This window comes from Octopus sinensis, linkage group LG3 (genome assembly GCF_006345805.1).
Source record: "Octopus sinensis linkage group LG3, ASM634580v1, whole genome shotgun sequence".
Classification (NCBI taxonomy): domain Eukaryota; kingdom Metazoa; phylum Mollusca; class Cephalopoda; order Octopoda; family Octopodidae; genus Octopus; species Octopus sinensis.
This window is the reverse complement of record NC_042999.1, coordinates 170,150,415-170,165,314: the sequence shown is the minus strand read 5'-3', so window position 1 is coordinate 170,165,314 and position 14,900 is coordinate 170,150,415. Positions and strand designations below refer to the sequence as shown.

Genomic DNA, 14,900 nt, shown 5'->3' with positions numbered 1-14,900 from the left:
TGCAGTAAGAAAATTGCTTTATGAAATAAAAGTTAAATTTAAGGAATTAAGTTCAGAAAATAAATATTGCAAGTGAGGTTGAAATAGAAGTTTTTGGCTTTCATTTTTGTACCAATCCATGATAAGGCAAAAATATATGTCAATCATTTGGTAAAATTAATGAATATGGATATATTTGTGCTATGGGAGGATGATAATTGTGGAAGTTGAAGCAAAGCACTTTATCACAAAGTAAAAGTTTTCTAGGCGCAAGAGTGGCTGTGTGGTAACTAGCTTGCTTACCAACCACTTGGTTCTGGGTTCAGTCCCACTGCATGGCACCTTGGGCAAGTGTCTTCTACTATAGCCTTGGGCTGACCAAAGCCTTGTGAGTGGATTTGCTAGACGGAAACTGAAAGAAGCACATTGTGTGTATATATACATATATGTGTGTGTGTGTGTGTATATGTTTGTGTGTCTGTGTTTGTCCTCCCAACATCGCTTGACAACCGATGCTGGTGTGTCCCCATAACTTAGCGGCTTGGTATGAGAGAATGATAAAATAAGTTCTAGGCTTACAAAAAATACGTCCTGGGGTCGATTTGCTCGACTAAAGGCGGTGCTCCAGCATGGCCACAGTCAGATGACTGAAACAAGTAAAAGAGTATATCTCTGAAGATGAGCTTTGCTTGAAACATCAAAATTCTCAGTCTGCATGATACACAGACCTTATGCAAATTTATGAACTTTACTAAAATTGTTGTTGACCAGAGAAAGTGAAAAAGTCTCACCAACGTGAATTTCATAACAAACTTGACTCTTGTTCTAAGTATTGAGTTCCACCAGCAGTAACTGTTTTGTTCCTATCCTTCAACTTGCTTTAAAATAACATTCATTTGATATTAGTTTCAAATGTTAGCACAAGGCCAGCAATCTTTGGAGAGGGTTGAGTCAATTACATGAACCCCAGTATTCAACTGGTACTTACTTTATCAAACCCAAAAGGACAAAAAGGCAAATTCAAACCCAGCAGCTTTTGAAGTCAGAAAATATGCCACTAAGCATGTTGCGGTCAAAATTCTGCCAGCTTGCTGCCTTACCTCAATTTAATATTACTAAATAAATTCTATCAATGAAGACCATGACTATCTTCATTCTATCTGGTTTTTATTCACATGGTTATCAGTTGAGTTTCAGAATCTTCAATGTAAAAAAGGTTACCTCAAATTTTAAAACTGAAAGTTTTCAACATTAACCCCGTCCCCCACCCACACCTTGCAACATTACACTTTGTACACCTTCATCATACAATCTACTCTTCACTTAAAGAGAATCTTTCTTGCAAGCAGATGTAAACATCTCCTTGAATTTTTTCCATCCTCTTCTTAGAAACAGTCAACTACTGTGAAGCATTCCAAGTGTTGGAAAGAATTTGTTTCACTGATGCTCTTATTGCTAACTACTTCTGTGTGTCTGTCACATACAAAGTCTTTTCTCTCAGTCAACTTGACTGTGATTCCACTGCACTTCTTGTGTACCTATGGTTTATGTTTGGTACACTGTATGGAATTTTTATCTATTCCTTTTTCTGCATGTCAAGCACAACCATTTACTTGATGGCAACAGGGTTCTATTTTCTTTCTTGAGCCCTTTCTTTCCTTGATTTTGTTTTCACACATGAAATATCTTTGCTAACTCTTCCACAAATCCAGCTATAAGTATTAGAACATTTAATATATAGGAGTCCTTAAAGACAGCCAGTTTTAAATTCGTTTTATATTTCTTGGTGAGCTTTCATAAGCATCCTGCATACTGACCCCTGGCGGACATTTACTTGTGCACTAAATTCTTCACTGAACTCATTTCCAACCCTAATCTTGCGAATGATATCTCTGTAGCTTCCCTTTTAGCTATTTGGTATTGTTCTTTGCTGCCCCTTTTCTTCTGGTCTTTCCAGCCCTGTCTTTTAGCTTTTATGGCTCTATCTGCAGCTCTCTTCTACTACAATGTCATCTCTCATCTGGTTGATTCTTTGCCCCAGCCACAAATCTCATCTAAGACCTGCAGAATGTTATCTTGTACAAACTCCAAGTTTTCTGTCCTTCTCCAGATTCCCTTCATCATCATATGTCCTCCTTCCATGCTTGCATGGGTTAGATGGTTTGACAGTAGCTGGCCAGGCATGAGCCTGCACCATGCTTCTGTGTCTGTTTTGGCATGGTTTTTACGGCTGGATGCCCTTCCTAACACCAACCACTTTCTATCTAAATCCACCTGGTTCTTATACTGAGGCCACTAATCATTAGTCCGTGTTTAGTAGTTCATTCTTCTCTGGTAAAAGTCTTAATATTCACAACTATCTATCTGTACTCTTTCCTGGAAAGTATGAAGTCTATAGGGCTTAAATATATATTTAAAAGAGAAAAAAAGGGATCTAGCATTTCCTTCAACTTATTTCATAGTTTTAACTTGTTTTAGTGGTTGAATCCTTTGATGTGTTTAATCTCAAAAATAAGTGCGTAGTAGCTTGAAACCATCCAATTGAAGAAAGGATCTGCATCAGTTTCATTCATGAACATTCTAGTTCAATCAGTGGAACTGCCTTCTAATGTCAACCTACTGAGTATTCCTCCTAAATTTGTACTTTTAATTTAGACCTTAAGGACAAATCAACACAGCATGTGACAAGGTTGGCTCTTAAAATTATAAATGCAATCTGTGTGTGTGTGTATGCCCAAGGGCCAACTTTATTGTACAATGCATCATGCAGTTGCAGATTCTGCCTCAATAAAGGCATGAATACTGGAATATTTAGTGATGCATTAATACGAATAGGCAGTTCTGTGTCTGAAAATGGTAGCAATACATGCGGCACGAGTACACCAGCATCAAACCATGGTGCACGTTCAACAGCAGTTACTAAACATACAGGCAGCTACTTACCAACAACCTGTACGTCATAAAGCTGTCTCGAATCCTGTCAATTACATGTTCTATCATTTCCTCTGATATCAGTAAATTTGTATATCTTGCTTTTTTAATATTGATAATCTACCGAGAACAGCTTGGGTCTTTCATAGTTTATATGAAGTTTCATTGTTATATTTGGTTATCATACATACATACATACATACATACATACATACATACATACATACATGCATGCATGCATACATGCATGCATACATACATACATACATACATACACACACACACACACACACACACACACACACACACACACACATACATATGAACATTAAGTTCAGAAACTTAATGTCCCATTGTGTGGCACCTTGAGGCAAGTACCTTCTACTCTAGCCCCAGGCCAATGAAAGCCTTTATGAGTGGATTTGGTAGACAGAAACTGAAAGAAGCTCGACTGGCCCTTGTGCCAGTGGCACGTAAAAGCACCCACTACACTCTCAGAGTGGTTGGCGTTAGGAAGGGCATCCTGCTGTAGAAGCTCTGCCAGATCAGATTGGAGCCTGGTGCAGCCATCTAGTTCACCAACCCTCAGTTAAAATCGTCCAACCCATGCTAGCATGGAAAACGGACATTAAACAATGATGATGATGATATTATATTATATGTATATATTCCCACTTAAACGTAGATGTCCTGTTAGAACAAACTTTACTGCAGTTTCTCTCATGGTATGTACTGCAGTAAATTTTCTTCCAACAGAACATCCATGTTTAATTGAAGATGAATATTACCTCTCCTAAAAAAAACTCCATCCCTAGATTTTATAGAAATTGAATGGAATTCTTGATAAAATTAATGATTTGGTGTAGACTTCATGCAAAAAAGTTTTTGTGGTAGCTATTTCTTTGGCCCTTTTTGTTACCAACCCATCTGAAACTACCCTTGGTTCGATGATATGATTTTCCTGTTTAATAAAACTAAAGCCAACCATCAAAATCTCATGTTAGTTTATGTGCCAAACAACAGCTTAATGCGGACAAAGTTATTTTACTAAATTTGTTATTATTTTTCAAAATTAATTTAAACAAAGATTGTGTATTTCCACAAAAATATGTTAACAGAAGGGTTAAACTATATCTGTATATTTTTATTAATTATGTTCAGTTCTAACTTTGTGAAAAGGAAAAAAATACCCACAGCAGTGATAATTAAAAGATTTGTGACCTATAGCAGTTTAAATAACAGCTCAAACTTAACAGCCATAAGACCATTTAATTTAAGGTCAAATTCCATCTATTTAACACATGAAACTTTAAAAATGTTATCTTAATAACAAGCTCTAAGCAGAGCCTGCTTCTTGTTAGCTTAAGGAAGCTATTGAGAGCTAAATAGCCTCTTAAAAGACTAAATATGATAGAACTACTTGTCTCCATTTGTTGGTTTAAAATATTTTTGTTTTAGCTGACAGGTCTGTGTATGATTAGTTATTCCTTGAATTCTTGCAAGAATGGTTGTTTTTGTGATCATCGTCATTGTTGTTTAACCCAAGGTCGACCCTGATTGAGTAAACCTATTGACCAAAGGCATTTCATCTGCGACCATTCATGTTTTTCTATTAATACATCATTCAGTGTGACTATTTTTTTTTGAAAGAGAATTGGCTGCTAGATTTAGCAAGTTCAATGACCAAGTAGAGGCTCCCTTGTTTTGTTTTGTAGGTGTTTTTCTGCTAGGAATTCTTCAACTATGACAGTGTTTTATTTATTTATTTTTCTGTTTTGATATTGTTAAGAAGTATTCTGGTATTTTCTGTGGGAAATCAGTAATGTGTTAGTTCAAATTAAGACATTTGATTTCGATTAACAAGATTGTAGAAAGATTTTGTTTTCATCATTGAATCAATGACCAAATAATTCTATGAATTTTGTACAAGTTCAGAACAACCACAAATATCATCATCAACCTCATCATAATCATCATCAACCTCATCATAATCATCGTTCTACATCTACTCCTCCATGCTCTCATGAGTTTGACGGGACTTTTTGAGGAAGTGTTCTATGGCCAAATGACCCTCCTCTCACCAACCCTTTTACTTGCCTCTTACAATACTAAGGGAAACTGTATATATAATGGAAATTTAGATACAAACAGATGTCCCATTTCTACCGACTAGAGTCAGAGTATGCTTTTCAGTTTTCAAGCATAGATGAAATTAGTTTCAAATATCACATAGAGGAGGAGGATGACATCAATAATGTCAGACCTTTTGCAAAAACATGACATTTTAAAAATATAGACTATTTTATAGTGGAAAAAAAAACTACAACAAAATACCATATTTACTAGTATGTAAGACATGCTGTTTATATTTTTAAATGTATCCAGAAATTAGTGTTAATTTTATTATTGCAGATGAGAGACCAAATGCCTTAGACTAGGGAGCCAGATGAGCAATAAGTCCACTAGCTACAATAATTATTAACAATAAAATAATGAAAAGAATCCAGATAGTAACGAGTGGATGACAACAAAATCATAGTAGTGATGTGCCACTCTGGTGGCTGATTGTGACTACGTAAAATGTCATATTTAGAAATATGTTTTGCATTGGGCAATTCACTTGATCAGCTCTACAGTTGATCTGACAGAAGATAAAACTGAAATAAGGTACTCCTATTAAATGGAGTTTATTTGTGATGAATTTATGGGTTCATATTTTATTTTAGTATCTGCCACAACATTGTATTTACATGCACTAATTCAGATTTTTTTTTCCTTTACAAAACCACTTAAACTTTTTAACATTTAAATTGGTGATATTTAACTCAAATATTCTGCCTGTTTTATATTAAATCTGGGCAGATCCAGCCTCTTGCACCTACTCTATAATATCATTTTAAAACTAAACAGTTACATCATCAAAATTTCCAAGCTACAAGATAATGCATGATTAGTTCAAAACAACATGAATAAATATGCATTGCATTTGGCTGAGTAATTTGAATGCTAAAGGGTTAAAACCTCTTTTATTTAGTTGGTGTATGATGCAACTAAATTTGTTTTTGTTTTTTTCCACAAAATATAGTTGTAAAAAAGTGGTATGTTTTATGTGAGAGTGTCTTATGCGTCAATCAATGTGTTACATCTTAAACTTTTGCACAGATATCTTGAATGTACCCAACTCTAATGAAACTGTTTGTAACAAATGTCTTAACTTTTTTTTTCTTTTTTGTCTGAAAGATTGTAGGAATTCAGAATTTCTAATAATTGTGTTCTTGATTTAAAAGATCTGAATATATACTAATATGTATATTAGGTTAATTTGTAACAAGGTACTGATTATTAGCAATGGTCTTTAAAAAAAAAAGGCAAAAATAAAATCCAAGAAAATCAGTTTGCAACTGGTCTTGTTTGGAATGCAGTTGGTATGCCCAATCAGTATAAATGTTGTATTCACAGAAAGTATAGTGACATCTCTGTTAGACTGGTGGCCAACATAAGTGCTACATGCATCATTTCTTCTGGATTTGCTACAAGCACAATGCTGTCTTTAAATGAAGATGCATGGCCCAGATGCTTCAGTAGATACATTCCAGTATCTAGATAACAATTAACAAAGATGGTGCAATTAGTGAGATTTTTTTAGCGTCTAAAACAGTGCTGGTGGTAGGGTGCTACAGAATTCTGAAAGAGGTTTTGTTTTGCATAGAAAAAGAATATAATTTTGTTGATAACATAATATACTTATTGCAATATTTATAAAGGGACAGTTTAGGATTATAATTACATCATTGTTGTCATCACCATCATTTAATGTCCAATTTTCTATGCTTGCATGGATTAGACAGAATATATTGAGGCAAATTGTCTAAGGCCAAATGCCCTTTCTGTCATCAACCTTCAAGCAAAGGTAATATTTCCTCATTAAAGATTGGAAATGAACAACATCATAACGATGCTCATTTGCAATCTTTGCTTATAATTCCACTTTCTTTGTATTATTGATTGAAAGAAATGTTTTCAGTGTAGCTTTATTAGATTGTAGTTGCTGTATTTTCACAGATGAGGTGCACAAGCTTACAAGAGGCATCTCAATTCTGGCAGACTGTTTATTCGCTTGCCGCTTGTCAGTAACCCAAGCTCTGACATTAAGTTCTAAGACACAGGTTGATTCTCTGGGATTTACTCGGTCTCCTTTTTTTTAAATTTATCTTATAATGGTGTTTATTTATGAGAAATTTGTTTTGATACTATAAGCCATTAAACATTGTAATTCAGTGGTGCCTTCAAATATTACAAAGGTTTCCCACTCTCAGATTCAATCACTAATTGTTCAACTCCTTGTGCAAGTGTTTTCTAACATAGCCTTGAATTGACAAAAGCTTTGTGAGTGGAATTTTGTGAACAGAAACTGTGCAGAAGCCTTGTAGGGGTGGGTGGGTGAAATAGAATAATTAGTATATCAAGCAAAACATGTTTTTTCTTTTTTTCTCTCTTTGTGTGATTAGTCAGAAAAGGAATTGTGGTGCACATGGCCTTTTTAGGTCTGATGGTGAGGTGCTAATTTTGATGTTCAGTTTGAATTTCTAATTGTAAAAATGTGGCCTGGGAAGGAAATACTAGAGGATTGCAAATTGAGAGGAAATGACTTGGTAAACGATGTAGTGCAGGGGATGAAATAAGATGTAATTGGGATAACAAGAAGGATAAAGGATGGGTAGATCAGATATTTTTTATGAAAGGGATATGCAGCAGAACTTGTATAGATAATCATATATGAAGCAAACAGTAGAAATTCATGCATATGAGAACTTACGATTGATGTATTTTGATGAATAGTTTTTTGTTTGTTTGTTTATTACAATCATCTGATCAGCTGTCTAGAATGTCCTTGTGTACTCGAATGCAGTACTCGAATGTGAGTTTCACTTTAGCTTTGTGCAGCATAGGCTGGATGCAGCTGATCAAACTGAAGTCTTCTCTAACCTTAGGCTGAGGCTTCAGGATGCATTTTTGGGTAATGTCAGATGTAAGTCTCTCTGTAAAATCATCAAAGATTGAGATGTTGCCTTACTGGCACTTGTGCCGGTGTGCAGGTGACACATAAAAAACAGGATTTTCTGTGACCGTTGCCAGTACCACCTGACTGGCACATAAAAGCACCCACTACACTCTCGGAGTGGTTGGCGTTAGGAAGGACATCCAGCTGTAGAAACTCTGCCAGATCGAGATTGGAGCCTGGTGCAGCCATCTGCTTCGCCAGTCCTCAGTCAAATCTTCCAACCCATGCTAGCGTGGAAAGCAGACATTAAACGATGATGATGATGAGGTGTAGCTTTCATAACATCTTTGAGGGCTTTTTTTCAGTGTCTCTATGTTACAGTGCTGAAGCAAGGCTGTACTGCAAGACTTTGTGTCTTTGTTCAAGTAGATTAGGTTGTAATGTCTCTAGTGAAGGGTTCTGTTGCTGACTTTGCTCATGGAAGCCATGCAGTCCTGTCTAAATTGTATGTTTAGATGTAACAGCATATAGGCCATACCGTGTTGAAGGAAGAATATTGAAGATAATCACATCTTGGGGTACACCAAAATTAAGGGAATGTAGGTTGAAGAGAGCCTGTTAATGTCAATGGGGATGGCATGGTTTGCCAGGATATTTTCTGTCTGAGAGATGAGAAATAGACAAAGCCTCGGAGGTTATTGTGCCTGATATTGTTAAAGGCTTTAATAATGTCAAGAACAACAACACTGCTTTCACTAGAATCCTCATAGTCAAAAGAATACTGATGTGTTGCATAGGAAAAGCAAGGTCCTAGTTGATCTGACTCTCAGGTATCTATAGTGTTGGTCACTTATGAAGCACTGATGAGCAAGAATTTAGTGATGAAGCATATGGTTGATTATGACTGTTTCCATCACTTTTGCGATGTAACTGAAGGTGGTAGTTAGCAGGACTAGAGCCTATGAAAGACTGAAGAGAGTGGTATGAACAGGACCTAACTCTGAATGGGAACATTTTGTTACACTGAGGTGATTTGAGATTTCACACTTGGTGATGATGTAGATGGGATGGTGCGAGTTTGGGAGGAGATTGTGTGTGTGTGTGCATGCGCACACAATGTTGAGTTGGCAGTAAAATAGGCAGCAGATAAAGTGAATTTTATAAGCAATGGTCTTATTCTTCTTCATTGAAAAGTAGTAGTAGTAGTAGTAGTAGTAGTAGTAGTGGGATTCTGCAAATAATGGAGACCTCATTTTGTAGAGCAAGAACACATAACGGTTCTGTAGTGTATGAAGATATGTTTTTGTTTTCCTTATGGCCACCCTGCTGGTGTTGCAGCAGTGGATAAAACAGTTGTCAGTTCATGGAGGTGAAGTTACTCCTTCCACATGTTGTCAGCGATGTTCTTTACCTGTACTACTACTACTACTACTACTACTACTACATTACTTAAAATTTGGAGGGATTTTGGCCAGGTGATGTAAGGAATGTATTGTCGTATGCCTAAGAAGATGGTTTAGGTTACCCACTTAATGTTCTGGCACATTATCTTCAGACTCTTGAAGATGTTAGAAGAATGAATCAATCAAAACCTAGAATAAATGAAACGTAAAAAGAAATTAGGTTAATAACCTTGAGTTTTAAAGTGCTTTGCTTACATAGCTTATCTCTAAAAAAAATATCTAAATATATAATTGATATAATTATTATAATTATTATTTGTGTTTCTTTTTTCCTCACATAATCAGGGAGTAAGGCAGTACATATGATCCTTTCCAGTGTCCTTCACCTGAAAGGACGATGTCCCATACTAGAGACCTGGCCTGAATACTTGCCACAGAATGGACTCCCTTAACCTTTCAGCATTCAGATTATTCTGTCAAATATAATACTTATTTGTACACAGTGTTTTGAATTAACAATCATTGTCTTATAGCTTCAAGATTTCAATGATGTGATTGTTTATTTTTAGAATGACATTGTAGGGTAGGGGTGAGAAACCAGATTTGGTCAGTTTGAATGTAAAACAAGTAGAATATTTGGGCCAGATATGGCCAGTTTAAATGCTAAAGGGTAACAGCATCCAAGGACCAAGTAGTGTGTTTACTGGGTCTTTCTCAGCTTAAATTGCTCGTATTACATTCAACTCAAATGCATTTCATCATTACTACCAATTATAACTAAATTAGAGATAAAATCTTTAAATTCGTTAAGCATTTCAAACTACTATAATTGATGTTGGAAAGTTCACTGACTGAATGTGACTCCCAATAAGTTCATGAAATGTAGGTTTAGACCAGATGCTATGAGAAGATTCTTGTTCACTCAATTTGCCTGTAAATATATTTGACAGATTTGTAGCACTTTTGAGATGTTACTTAGAGTTTCTTGTCTTTTATTTGTTCCAATTTTCTGTTCTGAGTTTAGATCCTGCTATGGTCAACTTTGCTTTTCATTCTTTTTGGATTGATAACAAAAATACCAATCCAGGGCAGTGGACTGACAGAACACTGGACTTAATGCCCTACTGCATTTTTCCCCAGCTCTTTTCATTCTGATTTCAGATCCTGCTCTGGTCTACTTGGGTGGTAAATTTAATCTATCACCAGCACCTCGCATTGGGTACTTTTAGTGGAGTCTATTCTGTTGCAAGCATCCAGGCTAGCTCTCCAGTTTGAGAAGCTAACTATAGAGCTTGACCAGCTTCCTTTTGTGATGCTATGGATTCATTGCTTGAGTTCAAATTTTGCGAATGTCAACCTTGCCTTTCATTCTCATGGGACTAATAGAAATCTACCAATTCAGACGGTACTGACAGAACTGTAAGAGCATTGAACTGGGATCTAGATGCTTTGCTCTGTGTTCTGATTTGAAATTCCTCTGTGGCCTACTTGGTTGGTGAATCTAATCTGTCATCACCACCTGGCAGTTTGGGCTCCTTTACTGGAATCCACTTTGTAGTAAGCATTGAGGTCAAGTCCCCAGTTCAAGAATACCTTCTATCCTCTCCACTACAAGTTCTGGGGCTCTTCTGACAAAAAGATAAATCATTCAAAACTCAATAATTATAGCAGCAAATTTTATTGAAAATGTTTACAAATAAAAGTTGCAAATTAAGGAAATCACAAATTGATGAGATCTGGTGGTGGTCAAAAGCCCTACCTTTCTGAGTAAGTTATTTTTAATTGGTTACAAATATTTATTTTTCTTTGTAGATTTCACTGTTTAATCCTTTTGATTCAACTAACCAGAGGATTAGATCTGGTTCTACAATGTTAAACTTTGTTCCATAATTTAAATCAAAACCTTACATCATTATTTCATTTAGGTTCCTTTTATTTTGTTATGTTCAATACCCCAACTTCATTTTAATTTGTTTTTTTTTTCTCTTCGGACCAGTAAGGTGGTGGGGGTATTTTTTTTTAGACAAGTTAGTTATTTTACCAAATTCCTTCCAAGTTTTTGATTATTTTTGACACTAGTTGCAACACCATAGGCAGATTTTTTTTGTTTTTTTTCACTATAAAATTGGTCATGAAATGGCTAAATGCTTCATATCATTAAAACTATAAAACTAGAAATACTTAAAATTCACTTTTTCACTGCTTTGTCTCCTCCTCCTTACCTCTTTTGTAAACACAAAATATTCATAATAATTAGTCTTTTTTTTGTTTTTAATTATCTTTACATAGATGATTTTTTTCACTGCATGTTTTTTTTTTGTTCAGTTGCAAATTTTCCTCCCTCCCCCCCTCTCTCTCTCTCTCTCTCTCTCTCTCTCTTTAAGAGCATATATATTAAATAGATGTAGCAGAAGATGTTGTGATGTTGCTGTTATAGGATGTTAAGTTACATGATCTACTTCAACAATTTGCAGTGTCTACCAGCTTCTGCATTCCACTGCATGCAACTTACTTTCTGGCAGCAATACCTTTCATACTTTAACACTTTACGCAGTAGTCAACCATTCTACTTGCCTAGATTTTTCTATATTTCTACTATACGTTGTTCAACCATTATATCTTCATTGTTTTCTTTTTCTTTCCTTTTTGCACTTTCTCAGTTCTCTAGGAATTCTCTGCTAAACACTCTTTTTTTTTTATGTCAATTTTATGATGATCTTTTTCTCTTTTTTTTAAAGACCATTCGAACCAACTATAAATCCATTTATTTATTATTCTCCCCCACCTCACTCTATCTATCTCCTGCGTAGACTCCAAATATCTAACTAAAAGTTGTTATTGCTATTTTTATAGGAAAACTTAATCATCTATTCTTGTCAAATGTTCAGAGCACTTAAACTTTTCTCTAGTAACAGCTTAGACTTCTCCATCCAACTAGTTGCTTCTTAACTCCAGTGAATCTTATTCTTCCCTCTCTCTCCCTCCCTCTCTCTCTCTCTCTCTCTCTCTCCCAAGTTTACTATATATTGTCTTTTCATTGCTCACATTTTCTTTTTTAAACAACAAGCATTTCTAGCATTACTGTCATATTAAATACATTTTTGTGAAAACAATTCATTTTCTCATCATCATGGATAGTTTCTTTGTATCTTTTTTCCATTGTTACTGAGCATCTATTGTCACCACTTGCCTTTTTAAAGTAAAAGCAATTTATTTGCAGTTTTGTAAAGAAAAATAAAGTTTCCTAAACTTTTTTTTGTAAATAAAAAGAAAAAGAACTATTTAAATACGCACTACTTTAAATCTGAATAATATATATTTTTTTATCACATACTGTGTGTGTGTGTGTGTGTGTGTGTGTGCGCGCATGTGTGTGTGTGTGTGTGTGTGTGTAATGTCAAGGTTGTTTTAAATGTTAACAAAAACAAGCCTTTATTAACTATACAGTTAAAGAAATATTTCTGAGACAGAATCTGGGGTTAGCTTTTGATACAAATCAAGAAATAACCAACTTCTACAAAATATTGGGGGCAATGACTTTGTTGTTGATATTTGTTTTAAAACATTATTACATCCACATTTACTCTTCGTCTGAACTTCAATTTAAATAGCTTCTTAATAGGTACCATTGAATTTCTTTCATTTCAGATTGCCTTTGTGAAAATGGAAAAGGCTATTGCCAGCAGAATGGTTCTTGCTGTCATGAAAATTGCCTTGGTGGCTGTAGAGGACCAACAGCTAGAGACTGCCTTGCTTGCAGGCATGTTTATCATGACAAGGAGTGTAAGAGAACCTGCCCACCAAACACCTACAAGGTTTGCAATACGATTTCCTTTTGTTTTGCTCAGATTTCAGCATCTCTGTTTGAATACTTTGTAACTGAATCGTTCATTCTTGCATTTTCATTTTCTTTCATTAAAAATGTTTAACTCTGTAGGTTTTATATATATATATCAGTTGCACTCACATACATACACACACACACACACACACACATATATATATATATATATACATATATATATATATATATATATATATATTGCTTACACACACATCTGTATCAATTGCATATGTGTATGTTTGAATTTTTTTATTCAAAAAAACCCAGCTATAACAAAATATTTTCTTATGTCAATAACAAAATCTTGACTCATTCATCAAACTGATTAATGGGGTGGGGTTAGAATTATAAGTAATTGTTGGGTGAAGGACAATGCTTGTGACCTTTGTAGGGGCTCCTAACCTGGTATAATGCTTGTGACCTTTGTAGGGGCTCCTAACCTGGTATAATGCTTGTGACCTTTGTAGGGGCTCCTAACCTGGTATAATGCTTGTGACCTTTGTAGGGGCTCCTAACCTGGTATAATGCTTGTGACCTTTGTTGGGGCTCCTAACCTGGTATAATGCTTGTGACCTTTGTAGGGGCTCCTAACCTGGTATAATGCTTCTGACCTTTGTAGGTGCTCCTAACCTGGTATAATGCTTGTGACCTTTGTAGGGGCTCCTAACCTGGTATAATGCTTGTGACCTTTGTTGGGGCTCCTAACTTGGTATAATGCTTGTGACCTTTGTAGGGGCTCCTAACCTGGTATAATGCTTGTGACCTTTGTAGGTGCTCCTAACCTGGTATAATGCTTGTGACCTTTGTAGGGGCTCCTAACCTGGTATAATGCTTGTGACCTTTGTTGGGGCTCCTAACCTGGTATAATGCTTGTGACCTTTGTAGGGGCTCCTAACCTGGTATAATGCTTGTGACCTTTGTAGGTGCTCCTAACCTGGTATAATGCTTGTGACTTTGTAGGGGCTCCTAACCTGGTATAATGCTTGTGACCTTTGTAGGGGCTCCTAACCTGGTATAATGCTTGTGACCTTTGTTGGGGCTCCTAACCTGGTATAATGCTTGTGACCTTTGTAGGTGCTCCTAACCTGGTATAATGCTTGTGACCTTTGTAGGGGCTCCTAACCTGGTATAATGCTTGTGACTTTGTAGGGGCTCCTAACCTGGTATAATGCTTGTGACCTTTGTTGGGGCTCCTAACCTGGTATAATGCTTGTGACCTTTGTAGGGGCTCCTAACCTGGTATAATGCTTGTGACCTTTGTTGGGGCTCCTAACCTGGTATAATGCTTGTGACTTTGTAGGGGCTCCTAACCTGGTATAATGCTTGTGACCTTTGTAGGGGCTCCTAACCTGGTATAATGCTTGTGACCTTTGTAGGGGCTCCTAACCTGGTATAATGCTTGTGACCTTTGTAGGGGCTCCTAACCTGGTATAATGCTTGTGACCTTTGTAGGGGCTCCTAACCTGGTATAATGCTTGTGACCTTTGTAGGGGCTCCTAACCTGGTATAATGCTTGTGACTTTGTAGGGGCTCCTAACCTGGTATAATGCTTGTGACCTTTGTTGGGGCTCCTAACCTGGTATAATGCTTGTGACCTTTGTAGGTGCTCCTAACCTGGTATAATGCTTGTGACCTTTGTTGGGGCTCCTAACCTGGTATAATGCTTGTGACCTTTGTAGGTGCTCCTAACCTGGTATAATGCTTGTGACCTTTGTAGGGGCTCCTAACCTGGTATAATGCT

The 14,900-nt window shown here is 36.1% G+C and overlaps 1 protein-coding gene across 2 annotated transcripts in view; it reads left to right on the top strand.

Annotated features, from left to right (window-relative positions):
• LOC115209076 (insulin-like peptide receptor) overlaps positions 1 to 14,900 on the top strand; it is a 171,239-nt gene that overhangs the window by 90,040 nt on the left and 66,299 nt on the right. For both annotated transcript variants that reach the window (XM_029777174.2, XM_029777175.2), the window contains one exon: positions 12,964 to 13,130. In XM_029777174.2, coding sequence (XP_029633034.1) covers positions 12,964 to 13,130 — 167 coding nt within the window. The remainder of the gene's footprint in view (positions 1 to 12,963; positions 13,131 to 14,900) is intronic.